Source organism: Vollenhovia emeryi, unplaced genomic scaffold (genome assembly GCF_000949405.1).
Source record: "Vollenhovia emeryi isolate VEMERY1.0 unplaced genomic scaffold, V.emery_V1.0 DF939125.1, whole genome shotgun sequence".
NCBI classification, from domain to species: Eukaryota; Metazoa; Arthropoda; class Insecta; order Hymenoptera; family Formicidae; genus Vollenhovia; species Vollenhovia emeryi.
Window position 1 is genome coordinate 2,365,261 of NW_011967241.1, and position 20,148 is coordinate 2,385,408.

The window sequence follows — 20,148 nt, forward strand, 5'->3', positions numbered from 1 at the left end:
TTGTCATAGCAAATCTTTTTTTTCCGTGTTGTAGAAAAAGAGAACTTCCGAGGTGGCTGGGAACTCTTACAGTTTTTCTTTACATATTTCGCTTCGATGTTTTTCATCTTCTTTCTTTCATCAGGCGAATTTCTTTGGTACAACCAACCACAGGGTCGCCGTTATCCGAAAAGACCCTTACTACCCTAGTCGGCATTCGATGCACCGTAAAACCGACCGTGACAGCAAAGCCGGAAAGTTACGAGCTCGGAAATAATTTGATAAAGTCCAAGACCCGGGTCGGGTCGACGGTTCGGTCAAATAAATCAGCGTAACTGGCAGGAGCGATACCTTGAAGAAGATCCCCAGGTAGTATCTCTTCTCGCCCAGCTTCAGTAAAGGCATCGTCCATCTTGAAGCCGCCAAGCTGCTACTATGTTCGTCCACGCAGTTTGGACAGTCGTCTGCAAAGAAAATGGAAAGGCTATTAATACCGATACGTATATTTAAGCAAAATGGATGACAAAAGTGGTGCAGTGCGTATTGTTCTTTTTCTTGCAATTTCACTTGGCAATACACTCAGTCCATACCTTGATGTAAAAAATATTTAATTGTTATATAGTAAGAATGAAGATTTAAAGGAACATTTGTAAGAAAAGATACAACTTCTTGCTTCAAATAAAGAATGATCTTATTCGGCTCATAAATTAGTTGTAGAAAATATCAAAATGTAATAATTTAATTTGAATAATAATTAATATCTTCACACGTGTCCTTTTATAAAATAAAAAGTTGTAATTTTTGATAGTACATTACATTTTTTAACAGCAACAATTACAAATTAAATAACGTTTATATTAAATTTTTGTCATAATGATTACACAAATTTTGACATTAATCCGTAAATAAAAGTCGCGAGACCTCGATGCAATATTTCACAACGCGTCAGCTTTCTAGAATTCCTCTCGCGCTCATAAATTAACTATTTGTAATTCTGACTCAGTATTAATGTCCTCTTTTAAAATGCGCCCACTTGAAAAATTTCTCCAAACACACATAACTTTTCTTACAAAGATTTCTTTACCAATAAAACATATTGACAAAATATCCTTTATATCCTTGAAAGAGAAATTTATCGTCTTATACTGATTGTGAGTCAACTATGATTTTTTAAGCCATACAATAAAATTTAACGGACCAATCGTACAATTCGGTATACTACAAAATTTGTTACATAATCACTGATAATAGAATTACAAAAGTAATTAATAATGTAATGTAACATTTATTTGTTAATATTAATTATTGAGATAAAACTTTTAATACGTTACTAAGACTAGCAAGAGAAAATAATTAGTTTATCACATTTAAAAAGCGCCTATTAAGAAATATAAATTGTCCAATCACAAAATTCTTAATTCCTAATATATATTTAAAATGTATTTCGTAAAAATATAAAGCACGTTTGTACGAACAATACACAAATTTCCGTAAATACATAAATTTTAATAATCCTGCGATTAGGGAATTAAATATTTGCACATCATCGGAGCAGTACAAATATTTATTTTAAAAATTAAGGCGCGTCACCGTAATGTAAACTGAATTAATTCGCGTCCATCTCGCATCTATTGTAAGTTAGAAAGAAATCGAAGGCACAAAGTGAAATTTTATAACGGCCTTTTCTCCGTAGTGTCTTTTTAATCAGCAGTGCAATCGGTTTCTCCGACTATATTAGGCGAACGCAGCAATTGCGATTGAGGGCTTCAGCAATTGCAATTACGCAACGCGGAAGAGATCACACATGCGTGTACATGTGTGCGCACATGAATGTGCGTCTACGTTTGTGCCTTCACGTAAAACTGCGTTGTCAAATGTTACACGGCTGTGAAAATACCAAGTATTTGTAGAATAAAAACGAAACTAGGAATTGGAATAACGTATGATTTATCTTCAACCGTATGACAATTATGTTGCGATGCGGAAATAATCGCGTTACCTTTTCTGGAAAAGTATGGACACTTATGCGTTATGCACATGGATGTCGTGGATGATTGCAATTACTGTTGCATCGTGTTGAAAAGACTTGCCGTTTATACCATTAAATATTTTATTCTAACAATTTATGAGTATATTATTTAATACAATGTGTATGTAAATTATAAACAGAAGTATTTAAAAATTAAGGAACATAAAATTTGTTTAACTTGAAAAATTTTTAAATATTTTTATACGCATTATATGTCATTATGTATACAGAACGCACACGGGCTTTTCCTTATAATATATGTAAATCAATTTTATTAAATGTACTAACGTTTTAACGTGTCGTGTTCGCGAATAAACGTGCAAAAGGGCAATTCACGGAAATGAAAAGATATTGTCTACCTCAGTAAATGTACAACTGAATGAATAATATGGAACAACGAAATCCCACGCTCGCAGTATTATGTAAGGAAGCCGAGTTCAAGCATTCTAGTAACCTTGATCAACAAACAACCGCAGATGTGAGGGGATAAACCGTGCTTTGTGCCTCCCACATGACGGTCGCTTTCACCGGTTCGCGCACTTCTCGGCCAGACGCAATCCCATTCGAAAGTTGTCTCGCAACTTGATTGAGAGATGAGTCAAAGTAAAATGATGTTTTTGCCACGACAGCGGGCGATGATCGAAAATGATTAATAACGTTGCAACAATAGCCGGCGGCGCAGGCCAGGCTCATTGTACCGCGTCTCTGTAACACGAAGACAGCAATATCGCGTTTTACACGCGGGAGCGAGAATCACGGAAGTCTCTACCGCCGCAGGATGTGTGCGATACCTCGCGTACGTTTACGTTTGCTCTGCCGCGTTCTGTGCAGTAAAGTAAGGCAGTGAGTTACAACGATTACACGAGCAGTTGCGTAAACTGCGAATCTCGCTGCACGTCTCGCCGTCGGCGCGACGTGAATTTTCGGCGACGATTCTGTCTGTCCTGTTTACAGCGCGACGACAGGATTTCTCCTACCAGGCTCGTTCCCTGCAGCGCTCATGTCATGCGTGCGTGCGTACGTGCGTGCGCCGTTGCTCCGTTAATTGTCGCGGTAAATGAAGCGCACTTTCGCACAAGTAGCCCGGGGGGTGGCTTTTTTCGCACTTTCGCGGACGCGAGTCACTTTTCCCCATTCGCTCTTTTACCGTCACGTTAATCTCGCTGTTGTTAACAAAATTCGTTGTTATTCTTCCCTTCGCACTTTTACGGGCTGCACGCGAAACGCGAGACTGCGTAACATTAGCGCTGCGTTACGTGGCAAGATAGATTAGCAGCTACATTTTTTTATCGCTTGTGTTATCGACAGACTGACGATGTGAAAGAAATAACGGCTTTTTATTTCTGTATGATAAATGGTATAAAATATTTCCCGGAAATCAGTGATTAATTTATATTGTAGGTAAGCAATATTGGTTGATAATGTAATATAATAGAAAAATAATAAAATACATAACGGCTACACGCACATTGATTATAATGCGACCTTCATCTATGATGGAAAAAAAACTAAACTTATTAATCTTTTTTATTATATATAATTTAATGCATGAGCCTTGAGATTTTCTTTTGATACTCACAAAATCTTAGTACCTGATAAAGTTTTTAAATTTCCTTAAACATTTACGCTTTATTGGCGCTAAAATCTTATGGTTCTAATCCAAAAAGTCTTTTAAGTTCTTATCGCAGAGTCTACCGTTGAAAAAGAATTGCTCGTCAAAAGGAAATCTATGAAAAATACTGATAAAACAGTGTCCGCGTCAACTCGATTTGCCGCGTAAATTGAGCGAAGTAATACGGCGAAATTGCATCGTGTTAAAGTTCGCGACCTTTGTAAAACTGAAGAAGATGGCAAGCAGAGCAGACGACTTCTTGGTTTCATCGGCGGGCTAATTAGGCCGGCGTACTGCATATTTTAATAATCGCCTCGTTAATCTCCGCGCCGCGGCGTCAGAAAACATTTCGTCGCTTTAATATTCAGCGGACTTCTTAATAGACACCTCCGACTTTTGCTTCCTGTTCCACTTTTTGGTTCCACAACATCGCTTCTCGTCACGCAGAATACAAGATGGAAAAAAGATAAATTACTTCCATTAGAGGAGCCATTAACGGATCCCGAGGTACCACAACTCTTATTATTCGAGTTTTGATATAATTATAGCTTAAGTTCTCCGATACCGATGATAGTACAAAAGGTTTCTAAAACATTTTGTAAGATTAATAGCGGAAAAAAATAATTGTTTTTAATTGTGGTAACTATCTTGGAGAACTAATTGACTTTTAATTTCTCAGTTGCTGAAAGCTTCTCGATAGAATCGTTACATTAGTATTAATTCATGAAGTTCGCATTAATTTCAATATATTAAAAAGTCTTATTTGTGTTGCGAAAAATACAATAATGGGTAATCCACCGTAGCAATTATAAGAGAGGGAGTTTTTTAATACGAGAGAAAGCATAAACGTGGTGTAATAAAGTCTACCCTCCGGTACTACGGAAAACTCGGCAAAATTCGAGGGATTTAGATGACACTGTCCACGCCACTGTTTGTTCCACAATGCAAACACTCTGCTCGACGGATTTGCAAATCTGTTGCTGGAAAACAAATCCATCCGCGGTTACCATTGAACTTGGTAAACGTGGCGAGGTACAATGTCATGTCGTTATACGTGTTTCATTAAAGAAACAGAAAGTCGCGGCTGAAAGTTCGAGCAAATACCAGCTTTAAATCAGTGGATTGTTATCGCAAATATGAAAAGAAATTTTATTTCGCGCGCCAAGCTCTCGGATTTCAGTGGATAATTGATAGAATGATGAAAGAGACAAAATTATAATACTTGTTATAAACAATCTATACTTAGTACAAAAGCTCTCAACGTTTTTACTTAATAAAATTTTGCAAAAATTAGTTAATTAAATAGATGCATTAACAGCATTTTAAACAATGACATCAATCAATATTAATGTTGGAAATATTAGTCAAATAATTAATATATCTCCTGAAGAATAATATTGAAGAATATTGAGTGTAATTTTGCACGTCTCATTAGCGCGATACAGCTCTTTGATAGCGAACAGATCAATCAATCATTTTCGAAACTCGCTGAAAACGTAACACCCGACTACGATTATTTTAAGCTCGCAGTCGAGGAGGTAAATGATCCTTCGACTCTTAAAATGTCGGGTTTTATCGACGGGCGAAGCCTGCACTCGTTTAGAAGAAACGACGTCGTAAAGTCGAATTTTACGAGTGCGATTTTATACACGTACAATCCCGAAAATCGCGTGAATTAAAACTACACGATCTGCAAGTACGGAGAAATTTAATTACCGTCCACAAGCTCACGAAATCGCTCGATAGTCCATTGAATGTCAATTAAGGAGCAAACGATCGAAACGTACGAGTAATTAAATTTCGGACAAAAACAACGAAGAATTTGCCGATACCAGGCACAAACTGTATCATTTAACAATGTAAATGTCATTTATACAATCTGCAATATCAATAATTGAGAATACAAAATTGTGTAAAATGATATTCATCTTCAAGAAAATGTAATAATGCCTTGTCAACAGTATTAATTGTTATTGATAATTTTGTAGCTCGCGAAGAGAAATACCTGCTCGGAAAATCGCTCCTCTCCAAGCGCGATTACGCTCAATCGATTGCATCCAATCGACCCGAGTTCATGCGCAATTCTCAGCAGCTAATGATTAATATGTTAGCAACAATACGCACGTACTGAAACGATCAGAGCTCTGTTGAACATCGCTCGGCAGTGCATGCTCAGTTATGCACAGAACCACATTAAAATGACTAATGCATGAGTGTCTTAATTAAGGAAACGATATCTCAGGTGCAGCCTAGACGAATATCATGGATAAATCAAGTTAAATCAATTTCTCCCGTGAAAGCAGAATTAATTATTTATCGGCACACGAGTTTAATTACGTCTTTCATCTTCTACTCGATGTCGAGTATCATGCTTACAGTAGAACACGTTTCAAGCGTCTTCGAATCCGGGAACGTTTAAAGAAACGAGCATCATTCACAGCTCTAAGCATGAATAGAAGCTGTTACAAAATCTTTAAGTACACGCACCGGCATAAATGCTGTCCCTATCCTTGTGAGGTGCACGCATACAACTACAGGGAGTCTAGTTGTGCGCACCTCACAAGGATAGGGACAGCATTTATGCCGGTGCGTGTACATACATATATCTCGAACGTTTATAAAGTAAAACTATTCCGTGCCTCTTCTTGTCTAACAGCGAGAGACAGGGAGAGACAGGGAGAGACACGAAGAGACACGAAGAGACACGGAGAGACAGGGAGAGTCAGAGAGAGACACAGAGAGATAGGGAGAGACAGGGAGAGACAGGAAGAGACACGGAGAGACACGGAGAGACAGGGAGAGACATGGAGAGACACGGAGAGGCCGGGAGAGACAGGGAGAGACAGTCACTTTTAATCGGATATTAAGAGGACGCGCCAACTTAATAGTCAGCCAGTCGGATGACCGACTAAACTTCACGAGAGCGACCGACCTTCGTTCAGCATATCCTTGACACGCTTTCGAAAAGGCAACGCGCCGCCGCCGCCGCCGTCGCGGGTCACGCTCGGCGTTTGTATTCGCATTTGTATCCGAAGAAGATTTTGCCGAGGATGCCGCACGCATGGGGGCCAAAATCACGAGGGCCGCGTTACGTAAATGTCCGTCATGGAGCAATGCATACTGATGGGGTGATCAAAGCGAGCGGTCGCAGCCCGCCGACACGCAACTGCACCATAGAGCTGTCAATTCACAGCGATGGCAATATACCTACAGTGGCACGAGCTAAATATGACAACGTACTCTCTAAAAGTCAATCAGTGGATTATCACTGAACAACAGTGAACAGTCAAGCGGATCATACGATATCGACAATAAATTATATTTTGTATGATATCGTTATTTAATTCTACAAGACATCTTTTGCTATCGATGTAGCGCAAGTAGAACGAAAAGAAGAAAAGATGTGAGACATTTTAGTGAAATTCTTCGATAAAATTCAAGTTTACTCCTTCATAAGAAAAACGGACGCTTTATCCCGTGCAAGGATAACGTTACGCAAAGTATCGGCTTCGATAGTAGAAATATCCTTGAGACTATCGAAGTGGGTTGTCCTCTCGGTGCACTCGCATGACTCCCAGTTCTATTATGGATCGCATACTGGCGTTGCACGCCGTCGAAATGGCCGTATAGGTGGATCCGATACGGCACAATCCCCCGGAATTTTCGTGGCCACGGGGGGCGACGGAGGAGACAGGGAGAAAAAGCGACGGTTCGGGTATCGTTTTCGGCAAATGGAAGAGGCAGGTTCCCACATTCGGCGATGGAAAACGGCTGCCACCGGCTGAAATTGACTCGCGGAACCGCGACGCGGAAAAGCGGATGCGGCCTCGGCGCGCGCGTCATGACCTCGTCGAGCGTGCAATCGGCATGGACAGGAAACGTTTCGGATTCGAGGAAATCTGCGTTTTTCTCTTTATGTCTTACAAGTGTAATTCCCTCCGGGAAACCCTCCGGTAAAGGCGGACCGTTCCCGGCACAACGCTGAATAAATTCTAAATTTATTCGCGATCCGTTTTGAAATTTGCGATTCGCTTTGGAATCTCAGTGTATTCTCTCGTGTCTTTTTATGATTGCTTGCCTATGGCAAGCGATTTCCTATTTCACTGCAGTTTAATAAAATATTTGTTAATTACACATTTATGACGTCAGCGTAAAGTAAAAATTAAAAGCGTTACAGTACAATATAATTTATTCAGAAATAATTACTTGGAATTCTTCTCGAGTATTACGTGTACAATTCCGAGTCATGTTAATAAAAAATTGTGTTATAAAGTTTTTCACTTTTATCCATAAAGTTTCCGGCGAAGAAATGCAAATACAATGAAAGAACTGAGTATTCTCACGAAAAGTCATAGCTTTCATTAACGTAAATTAGATTTGAGAAAGATGTCCTCGCTTTATAATGCAATTTTTTTATTGCCATGACTCGTAATCACACACTTGATGTTCAAGAAGTATTTTAAATAATTAATTCCGAATACTCTTCCCCCCAAAATAATTGAAGCAGTGGTCTCCGATCTTTGGACGATCGTTTAAACCTTTTCTAATTACATATACTTATTTTTAAGAAACCTAGGGCCAGCTGATAGAATAAAAGATATTTTCTGAATTACAAAATCACAATTATTATGATATTTTAAACGAATTGAAAAGTTCTCAGGAGCAATGACCATAAATCAGATCCTGGAATACTCCGCGTATCAAATGTCGGTCATAAACCCATAAGAAATAGAAAGAGAAGGAGAGGAGGAAGAAGCGTCATCAGCGTGTAATGACGACTTAAAAACGCCACCATTGGAAAGATACTCCCCGGGTACTTCACCCCAAATACCGAGCTCCGTTATTACTGTTCCCGCCCATCGCCATATTTCCTTACGAGGCTCCTCTCTCAAGAGGACGGGCATCCGAGCGCTCGCGCGCCCGGAAAATGGAGTTTACGTAATTTCATCAACGGCCGTGGGCGGGAGGGAAGCCGGGGCGAGCGCGGGGAGGAGGAAGATGCACATTGTCCCGGGAGGAGGTTGCCGGCGGTGCAACCACCTAAGGGAGAAAGAGCGGGAGGGAGGAAGAGGGAGAAAGAGGTAACTTTGGTTCCTTTTATTACTTCGCCCGATGGAGAACCACCGCGCCAACAGAGAAATGAAGCCAATCAGCTTCATCGAAACTTTCTCTCCGGTATGTTTGCGTGGAAGTGGCACTTACGTGTTCGCCCGTCCGTCGCGCGCTGACCTTTCGCGGACGCTACGCCGGGCTAATTAAACTCCATCGGAGAAAAAGCACGCGCGCGTAGGAAAAGCTCGACCCGGGGCTCGTCGTCGCCGTCGAGCTTTGTCGGCGGGTCCTTTTTGCGCGAGGCGCGATAATAAATGACGCGAGAAGAGGAGCCGCACGTCCGGCGTAACCTCGGTGACGTGGGTGGCGCAATGAGAAATTGCATCGCCAACTTGGCATCGTTCGGTTACACCTCCGGTTAACGATCTCAATGTCCCACGAGCGCCGAGCGAGAATAACACGGTTCCCCGGGTGTTGCAAAAAAGTCAAAGCCATGTCACTTTGTTACGTGTTTCGAAGATGAGCAATGACGAAATATTTAGATTATTTCTTCAAACTGCCTGTTATCTAAGTTTTTCGTCTAATTCGCATCGTTCGCAATTTTAGCGTCTTGCGCTAATGACTTTTCTGTTAGAAACACTATTATTTTGAGACTAGCGATAAGCATTTTTGTGGCGATCAGATTAGTATCTAACGTAGCATGAATCATTAACGGCGTTACATCTCAAATAGGCTTTCGATATTTGTTTTATAAAATTATTTTTATATATTTATGTAGTGTAACGTGAATAATAAATTTCCGTAATATATTTTGAAGCAATTTACTTCCCTCTCGTGCAGGTTGCTCCTGTAAGATTTATTTCCTGAGGGCGCAAAATGTGAATTGGGGGAATTATCTTCCGCGTCGCATCTCGATATTAATTGAATTCTTCACATTGCGATTACATCCTCCATTTTCTCCATGCTTTTCAACGGAACAACTGAAAATACAATATATAAATCCAATCCATCAGAAATTCATTCTTGCAAGACGAGTTATTTCCGACTAGCTCTCGATAACGATGCGGCGACGCAGTTACTTCGCCCTCCATCTTTCTCCTGGTTACGTCACAAATTCGATATCATTTTACGGTCGTCGCCGACGTCCCACGGGACTTTAATGTTTCATTTCGCTCAGGGCTGCCTTTACGCGCGACTGTTCAGGCCCTCGCCTTTAGAGATTCGAAATAAAAATTGTAATTAAAATAGATAACTATAAGGAAACGAAAAGAGTTATCTAGGTATAAGTGTGTTATTACGCCGATAAGCGATGAGTTTGGAAAAATTGTTAACTTTTCATTAAGCTACGATACAATATTATTTAAATACCAAACTTGCACAAGGTAAATTTTCTTCGCAACTTTATCAAGCTTCAATTTAGCGTGTCTTTCTAGAAATTATCGTTCAAGTGAGATAATTCCCGTGTTGTTTGGAAAGAATTTATTCTTTCCGTTAGATTCTGCTGAAAAGTTTTTCTTCCTCTAAACGAAGAACCGCCATGTGACAGCCCTGTTCTCGCCGCGTTACGCCATGCACTTCTTTCAGAAACGTACATCCGTGTGTATTTACGCTGGCATAACCCGCGACGATCGCGAGATGTGTTCGAAATGGTAGCCGAACGTGACGAGAACACGTGGATGGCCACGTGAAACCGATGCAGGACGGCGAGCAGATCGGAAAGAGGCGCGGCGAGACGTGAGCAGACGTTCTTCACCGCATTCTCTTTCCATTTCAACTTCTATCGCGTGCAATTCTACGCGATAACCTTTTCTTTTCACTACTCATCTTAAGCAAAAAGGTCACGGCGGCAATTTTATTGATAATTTCCACCGATTCAACGGTAAAAAAAAATCCGGCTCATTACGCTCGTAAATCGCGCTCATTAACTTTTTCTTCTTGCTACATTCGCGTGATTATAATAATTATCAGATGGAGTTGAAACAGTCACAGATATGTTAAAAATAATTAAATTATTATCATTAATTAAGCCATGAATATGTTAAATAACTTGCTTCGTATCTGTATAAAAATTAATTGAAAGTCTGCTTTTTAGATGGGACAGAATTTATAATTAAACGATTCACAATTTTTATGTGACTTAGTAAATAATAGTTTCTGCAAATATACGCAGCGTCAAATTGAAATATTTATAACAGTATCAACGTAACAATAAATAAAAATTACAAGACACACGTGCCGAAATGAGGGATTTAAGGTGCTTATTTTTTAAATAAAAGAATCTTCCGCGTATGTTTGCGCATCAACAACGTGCAGCAACATTTTGGTGCACGTAAAATAACACCTGACTAGGCTGACGCTCGTAGCGGTGCCATTAAGAGCATATTTCGGCTGTTGTAAGCGGTCGGAAGCAGATTATGTTATCCTATTGTCAGACGTATAATCATATTTCACAGCGGCAAAGCGCACCGACTGTTGACGGCGTAATTAAACTGTGATAAATTCAACGTACGCCATTAGATAATGAGTACGCCAGCTGGACATAACGCAGGGCCGTTTAGGCGCGTTCGTTTCGTAATTAATCCCGTAAACGCAATAGCGCGTCCCGCGGTGAATTTTCCCACGATGGATTCACCACCGCGAGATTATCTACCGGAGCAAATACTGTTATTGCAAAACGATTGCTAGTAATTGATAGACGCGAAGTACTGCTTTGATATACGCGCGGCGCGCCGCTCGATTACGAAAAACGAGAGGATGGCCAATCGCTAATGATCCAACTAGAATAGTTGCATATGCATTATCAATTATTGATTAGCATCAAAACAATACATGTAAATACTCGGGAATCGCGTTTTACCTTTAATGAATTTCTCGCGAATCGATTGACGGGGAAAAAGTTTGCAATACTTATGGATATTTTGAAAATTCAATATTTTTAAGCACTGCAGAATTAAAATTTTGCAGAAATTCTTTGATTTTATAAAACTGATTTAATTGCATCTCAAAAAATTATCTCACCACTGAATTCTTCTCCGATGATTTACAATTCGCCTAATGTAAGTAAGAGAAAGAAATAATCTAAAAAATTCATAGAAACTAATAGCGTAGTATATCAAGTTTAATTGACGGCATTTCGAAAAAACGAGATTTATCGAAGAATCAGAAAAAGATCATCAGCGAAGTACGTGACGTTGCCGAAGTTTCGCCTCATCTGCATCTGTATTTTAACGAACGCTACAATTTGCATTTTCGCAAGCGGCAAGGTGCGACAATTTTGCACTGGTCTGTTCAATACGGGACAACGTTATCTAATTTTGGTTTTGTTTTACCGCGGCGGACCGCAGACCGAGCACGCCGATGCGTCCGGCGGCGTTGCTGCAAAGATCGGGCTTTCCTCTTGAAACCGCAATCAGGAGCACGTACACTTGTGCAAGTGCCGCGTAATACTCTCACCATCTGGAATGCCAGCGCGATAAAACAAAAAGCATCGTTTGAACGTCCAACGGCAACTGGCTTTGCTAACAGCATCGGGAGTTAATGCAATTGACGACCAGATTAAGCTACACCGGAAGTTATTTTTTAGAATTACGTGAGCTCTGGTGTTATTTTTCCTACTGAGAGCGTAGCTGTAAAACAGTTTCCTTTAATATTATTTTTGCATTCCCTGGTGGAAATGTCAGGCACCTTTTTAACAGTTACTAGACAGTTGTATTAACTTTTGTCTAGTAACTGATAAGTAAAACTACTTGGAATCGAAATCAAGATGTAAAATCTAGAAAAACTGCATACATTTCTACCAGGGATTGTCTAACATTTAATTCGTTTCCTTTTTATTTATGCGAATAGTGCTGTAAAATGTTCCTGAAAACGAATAGTTTTGTATCCGCGATTACTTGAAATCTTTAAGAAACAATTCAAGTAAATATCTACAATGTCAGCTGTAAGGAAACTTAATTATTCAAGAATAAGAAAATGTAAATCATATACACATAGAAACATTAAAATATGCCAAGTGTTACATTGTAAATAGCAGAAATGTAATTGGATCGATATTTCAAGATCTCTCGCTATTTCAATAATTTTTTAATTAAAATAGAATGTTGCTTTCAATCGCGACAACTTTGCGCGTTAAAAAATTAAGTTCCTTTAAGCGTGACGACGTCGGCGTAAATAGCCCGAGCCTTTCTTGAGATAATGTGCCAGGACATAAGTCATTAGCCTAAATTTCATCAAGGAAATGTTGCTCTAAGAGACAATGCCGGACAAACGAGAGGCTTGGGCGAATCTTCTTTCATGGGCCATAACAATAATCAGAATCGTTTCTCTCGCATTACGATGTAAAACGTGAAACTTTATACAAATTCTTGATGATAAAAGTAAAGAACTGGAGTTAAGAGAATTATTTTAAGTGAGCATGAATTCTTTTTCACAACTCACGAATGAAACGTAACACGCAACGTTCTTTGTAACAATCAAACTTCTAGACGAACTATTGCCAGTATATCTCGGCGTCCGAAAATAAATCTCCTATGTATCTTTGTGTGCCTTGTAATTCGCTTGTTTCACGCATCACTCGCACGTATGATAATCTTTTGCACTTATCTAAGAGAAAAAAAATACGTTTATATCCTCAATCGAGTTAACAAACAATTTACAGAAATATACGATTCCCATCACACTACTGGCTTCTGGTCAGACTCATTGGGAAATTAGCCTTTTCAAGCGTGACGGGCGTGTGTGGCAACTCTCGAGCCTTTCGTGTGAGATAAGGCTCCAGGATATGCGTCGTTAGCCCCGGGAGCCGGTCGAGGAGGAAACATTCGCGGGAAGAATATTGCGGTACGGAGGCGAGGGAGACAGAAAGAACGGCGCGCCGCTCCGTACAAGTGCAACGCCTCGTATCCATAGAGCGAGCGGAGAGAGTATCTCGTGTCGTGCTGCACTTCCGCTCCGTGAAGTAAATCGTGTGCATTGCAGTGCAACGGACCACCGGCGGCTGAGCGTAACGCGAGGCGAACCACCGGCACGTAAGATTATGAAATTCGATAGAATAACGTCATTGTGCTGACTCCTTAATTGCCGCGCCGTAAATTCCGCGGCGGGAACATTCATACGGGACGGGCGCGCGTTCCTGCGGCATGAGCGGTCTTAATGAAACCCGCCGATGGATTATAAAAAAATAAATCATTAATCATTTGTGGTAATTAATATTGCCACCGTACAATCAACGTGGCGCAGTGCCGTATAATCAATATGGTACGGCAATATTGATGATAATAGAGCAAAGTAGTGCACGATCACACGATCAGGATATTGCTAAAATATCCTGAGCTGCTGGGTGAAAGATCACGTTATGTACACATACGCGCGCGATGTTTACATGATCTACGAGGCGCTGGAGGAAAATGAGGTTGAAGGAGAGGAATATTCCTTCGGGCATATCGACAAGCTGTGTATTTGATCGACGACTGTATTTCCAAGATCAGTGTGAACTTATTGCGATCACAGCCAGCAGAAAGATCTCTGACGGGATCGACCTGCATTCTGCGAAGACAAAGAGGTCACTTTCGAAATTTAAGCGGAAGTTCCGTAAAGAGACATGTGCGACGGTGTGACGTACGTTCCTTCAAATTCTATCGCGTCTCCTGGCCAAGACGTTTCATCAACTATGCATTACGTCTGCTCTTCACTTTATCGTAACGTCGATCCTTCAGATCGAGTGAAAATAGCGCGTAAAATTTTTATAAAGTGCGGCTAGAAATATGTTATAAAAGAAATGCGAATATTAATAGGCATCTAAAATTATTTTACGAGTTTAAAGGATGTTAATGTTATTCATGTTATGTACTATATGTGGAGCCGCACAATGAATATTTAGCAGTTTCTATTTGTTATAAAAGTTATTCCTGATCGTTAAAGTTAGATGATTTATCTTTTATTTATGCGTACGTATAATATACGTGTTATATATATATATATATATATATATATATTACGTTTTATTGCTATTCTTTTTATTGCTGCGCTTTAGAGTCACGAATAACTTCACACTTTGCATGGAATGTATAACAATAGGATTAACGCGTTCGATTTAAATACAATCGATATGTGAAAAAAAGTCGAGTTTAAATAAAAGTGAGGTATTTCAGATCAAGCGAAAGTGCTACGGAAGTGACGGAAGGAACGAGTTTTAGAATCGGTGAAAGTGTCGAAGAAAAAGTTAAAAAAATTTAAAAAAAAGGGTTAATTGAGGAACCGGATATGAGAGCATGGCTTAGTCTGACGAAATATAGACGTAATGACAGTGTAACGGTTTCATCGATCAGGCTGAAAGTTCGGTGGTAATTGCACGCTAAAGACTAGAACGTCATTACAGTAACGACAACATCGTTGCCAGCGATTTACATAATTTAGTAACACCGTTATTATAAAGCGAGCGAGTGCTTCGCGAAGATGTAACAATAAGTATTTAATTCTAAAGGGATTATATAAGTTTGAGATAAAAAGGCAATAAAAAATATCGAGTATATTATTATCGTCCGAAACAAAAAGGCAAAGATTGCATGTCTGTCTTCTAAACCATTGTTAATATATATATTTTTCAATGTGAAGATTACACGTTATAATATAATATTTATGTAAAGTGATTGCGGCGCATAACCCTCGCTTCTTTTTGCACATATTACAAGAGCAACATAATGAATCTTGATCGGACAACAGCAGCTGGCCGAATGCGCGGCGTAAATGCATTTTGCCGTACCCAGACGTTTAGACGTGTGAAAAAGCGCGAAGCAAAACGTTGAATTCGCGGGGGGAACGGATTCATTCGGCCAGGATTACAATTATGGCGCAGAACCACTCGCCGAAATCATCGACAAGCCGTCGAAACCAGATCACACCGCGTCACATCCACCGCACTCCACCCCGGCACTCGGCGAAGCCGTAACAACCCCGGGACGCCAATCGAGAAAAACAAGTCCACATACCGCTGAGTCTGCCAGGAACCGCGTTCAACGATCCCACGAGGAGAACCGACAACAGGAGTAAACGTATCCTCGTGGCCATGTCGACTTGGATGCTCGTCACCGCGATATTGTTCTAACGGCCGTGCGCGATCCACCGAATCTTCCCGCCTGAGGACAAGACCCCATGTAATCCCGGTAGATCGGCGCCCTTGACGCGCGCGCTCGCACGGAATCGAGAGATCGACGATGCTGGGCCTCCAGCAGCCAGCTGGAGAATGCCGCTCGACCACGTGTACCCGCCAATTTCTCGAGGATCGCGGGACAGAGTTACGGCGCACCGGTTGTACAGTAGAATGTCACGCAGATCGACTCCCGACCGAAAAGACAAGCTCTCTTTTACTGTAAATCCCGTCCTTGCGTACAGTGCGGCGGTACTCGCGTATTGGTATGCGCGAGTTCGATGAAATCTCGCTAGGGTCGCCATCGTGAATTCGGGTCGAGATCAGATACCGCCGGGCGCCCATTGTGTCGGTGAAAGGTAAAGATAGATTTGGAGAGGAAAGTTCTTAACAATGACTCTCCTTTGCACGAGAGAGCGATTGAAATTTACTTCTGATTGAAATTCCAATATGATCTTAATAATTATATTAATCAGGTTTCATTTAGATATTAATATTGTAATAATGGCATGTTACACGGTACAATAATTATTGATACTCGAAAAGAAAAGGAGATGCAATGCCGCTGTGCTATTAAAATTAGCTGCTGAATTTATTTTCGAGAAATAAACGAAGGAAACCTCCGTAAAGTTGCAACTACGAGTATTCCGGAGGCTACTTCTTTACAAATCGATGAAAAGCAAGAAAGAAAATGAAGAAGTGCACGCTTTTAAAGCCTGTCAGTCAAGATGAAGTGTTTGCAATACATTTTTTCCTATTTTACTTCTTTCGCGAATATTTAATTGAATTTGTACAGGTTGACGTGAAAATTTATGCCGACTCAAGGAGCGAAGAACAAAATTCGTTCTGCATTTTCGATCAACAAGCAGATTCTCTCGCAAATTATTAACTTGCTTTGTCGGAGTATGACACGCTGTATGACACGGCGTGGGTTCGTTGCAAGGCGCCCAAGTGCATCGTCAATTATGCATTGTGCAAAATGTATCTAACCCTCCACTTTCCACATATCAACACCGATGCGCCGTTCTTCTTCCCGTATGCGCGCGTATACACACATGACGCGTCCACGGGTGTGCCTATGCTTAATAGAGTATGTCGACTAGAGAGTTGCAAACAAAAGCAATTCACGCGCAAATATGTAGATCAATGTGCTCGAGTAAAATAATAAAATAAAAGCTACGCGAAGCTGAATTTTGTAAAACATTTATATTCACGCCCGTAAACATTTCCGTTAACGTTTTACATTCTATTAATTTTGACTTTCCATTTATTGCTTTAATCGAGTATTATTTAAACAAATCACTACAACAATGACAATAAAGATAATTAGTAACGACAATTATATTTTTATAAATATCAATTTTTGTGCATACAGAAAGAAGAGATAAATTCATTAATATTTTTTCTCCCTTTCTTTCATATCTATTGAGTTACGTCATATACAGATTGCCCTCAAAATCAGATAAAGCTACGAGATCAGGAGATTATTATAATTAATATAAAAATATGATATAACTATCGCAGAACAGATCGTCATTGAATTACGCTCTACTTTTCGGCTACCTTGATCAGCGTAGGAGGATACTCCCTGGTCAATTCCCCGAAGCAAACAACTGAACACTGATGAACTGAGCACCGCCAGACTCCAACATTCGCTTTTCAATTGGACTCCATACTGGCCGACCTTCACCGGTTACTGATACTCCATTCGAACGTGAATACCCTCGATCAGTATATTTCGGTCCGCGTGTTCGAGAAAGGTACGATGCCAACGAAGGTCGCCAGAATTCGCCGATTGGGAACGCAGCGTTATTTTTTACGATTGATACGCAATGGCGAACTAATATCCCGATAATTTCTGTGCAATTCTCTGTAACTCGAGCGAGTTCAATAGTTAACGAAGAATATCAGACGACTCTCGGCGTACATTTCTTTACAATTTTATACAAATAGGGACTTGAAAAATTTCCGCGAACCAACTACTCATTTGTGAAATTCATCTTAACTTTTTACAGCTGTTATATTACACGGCTGAGCAGTCGCAGATAATTAAAAAGATGCAGTCACGCGAACTAATCAAAACTTGAGGAGCATTGCGAGTCGATTCTTTCGGGAGAAGATTCGTCGATTTAATTTTATTTGCTCGATACAAACGTATCGCCTTTCACTCAATTATAAGTTGAATTTCTCGACCCGTCCGGCCGGCACGCCCGAAAAAATATACGTATGACATAAACAGACGTCGCTTTCGATTTAATTTTTTGGTCTCTAAGAAGAGCTTCTTCCTTTCTTTCCCCCCCCCCTTTTTCTCACTCGTTTTCTAGATCTTCGGAAGGTATTTTACGCGGATAAAACTCTCGAGATATCGCATTTAAGAATTCCATGGAATTCCGATCTAAAGTGAATTTTTCTCGGTCATTTAGGAGAGAGAATTTTATAGATTTTACGCTATATAGCTAATCGTAAATCTATTCTAATACAATTAACAGAAAACTAATCGTTTCCTCTGAAACGATCGGGAATACATTTCCTCGTTTAAATATAGATTCAGAAATAACACCCTTTGGTTTCTTTCAGCGAACGTGACGGCATTAAATGGTATATATCGCAGCACGTATACGTTGCTATATAATTTATCTCGATCCCCAATACGATACGTGACCTATCTCTTATTCTGAATAAAATTACAGTATGAAAAGTCACATTGTAAACCTTCGAACTTTAAATTTCTCTGCTGAATTCTAATTTATTCTTATATTTTCTAAAGAAATATAAGAAATATAACAAAGAAAATATCAGATAGAAAGAATTTATTTTAAGGAACGAGTATCAGTTTTTGAGAAAAAAATACATATCTTCGCTATTTTTCCAGTTTCTCAAGAGAAACTCTAATTTAGATCGTTTTAATCTTCACCGCAGATCCTCCTTTTCTGTCACACTTAGTTAAGTATCGGTTAAACGTTGAATGCAAAATTATTAAAGTACCGTATTATTTTGTAATGTGCTTTATGAGTCAAGTGCGAGTACGTCAACGCTATTTTCAACCCGATTATTGCAAAGACTGCAACGGCGACACTGTCATCATCCCTGTCGTCCGCGTTGGGCGGCGCGGCGTCGCGAATTTCTTCCGGCTGAAATGACAGAAAGCGGAGGGATCTTGCTGGACTGAATTCTTGTCACAATGGGGCCATAATTTCTTCGTCATAAAAGAGATAGCAGGCAGTTTCTTGTGAGAAAAACTCACGGGAATACGGAAATATTCCTTCGACGCAGATATCTCTCTCTCGACTCTCACTCACTCACTTCCTTTCGTTCATTCTGCGGCATACGAAACTTTTATTTTCACGAATTTAAAAAGTAAGATTACGGTTGTTAACGGCAGTGAACACCGCTCTAAACAAAAAAAAAGATGTCGATTTGATATATTAAACGTTCCAATTATTATTAGAGATATCATTTTGTTCAATCCATTATTTTTCTCTGCGGCCAAAGTGATTGTCGTGTCTTCTGAAAATTTAATTACCCGCAACAACCGTCTATAAATTTCAATAATCATCAGCCATAAAGCATTAAATCGTACTCATGATGGCAAGGATTTAGATTGGAGATCTCCAAGTTGCAATAAATCTAGCGCGTAAAATCAAGTGCTTCGATCTCTAATCCGCGGAGTGCAATTCACCATCCTTCGGGAGCCCATCGTCGCCGCAATCAGGGCATCGCTCCGATCCGGGAAACGGCGCCGCCGAGCAACGTTTACACGTGCGATCGTCGCCGATCACGTTTCGTATCGTGCGCGCGGGCGGATATAACATCATCGAAATCCACAAGGATTGACAGGAAATATACGCGGGAATCGACGTCTCGACGAATTATTCATGAGGGAAGATTTGCACCGAGATTATTCCACGACATCTGCGCGACACCATGCCATTGAGAATCCTATTTCTGTACTTTCGATCGAAAGGGGCACCACCCGAGGAATAAATCACGCCAGCGGGGATAACGGTGAGATGTTCGTGCGAGGTACACGCTGTACTAGCGAAAGAAATCACTGATTGGATATGTCAATCGGTGAGAAGCTACTTAACAATTGCAGATGTCACGACGATCAACGACGTGAAAGCAAACGTCCAAGTTGCTGACGAAGAATTTAACAAGATCATATTAACCAGCGGAATGCGAAGCTGACGGACCTGCTAATAAATACCTTGTAACCGCAGCGTGAATCTAGTATCAAGCTTACATTCGAACGTATTAATACGTTCTACATCGTGCAATGTATTTGCAAATAATACCTATTGTTTGTATCGCATGCATATTAATCGTGTGCGA

At 40.2% G+C, this 20,148-nt stretch overlaps 1 protein-coding gene across 1 annotated transcript in view; it reads right to left on the reverse strand.

Moving 5' to 3' along the window:
• LOC105569256 overlaps positions 1-20,148 on the reverse strand; it is a 68,191-nt gene that overhangs the window by 9,008 nt on the left and 39,035 nt on the right. Inside the window, exon 3 of the mRNA XM_012025580.1 lies at positions 331-443. Within this exon, the coding sequence (XP_011880970.1) occupies positions 331-443 (113 nt within the window). The remainder of the gene's footprint in view (positions 1-330; positions 444-20,148) is intronic.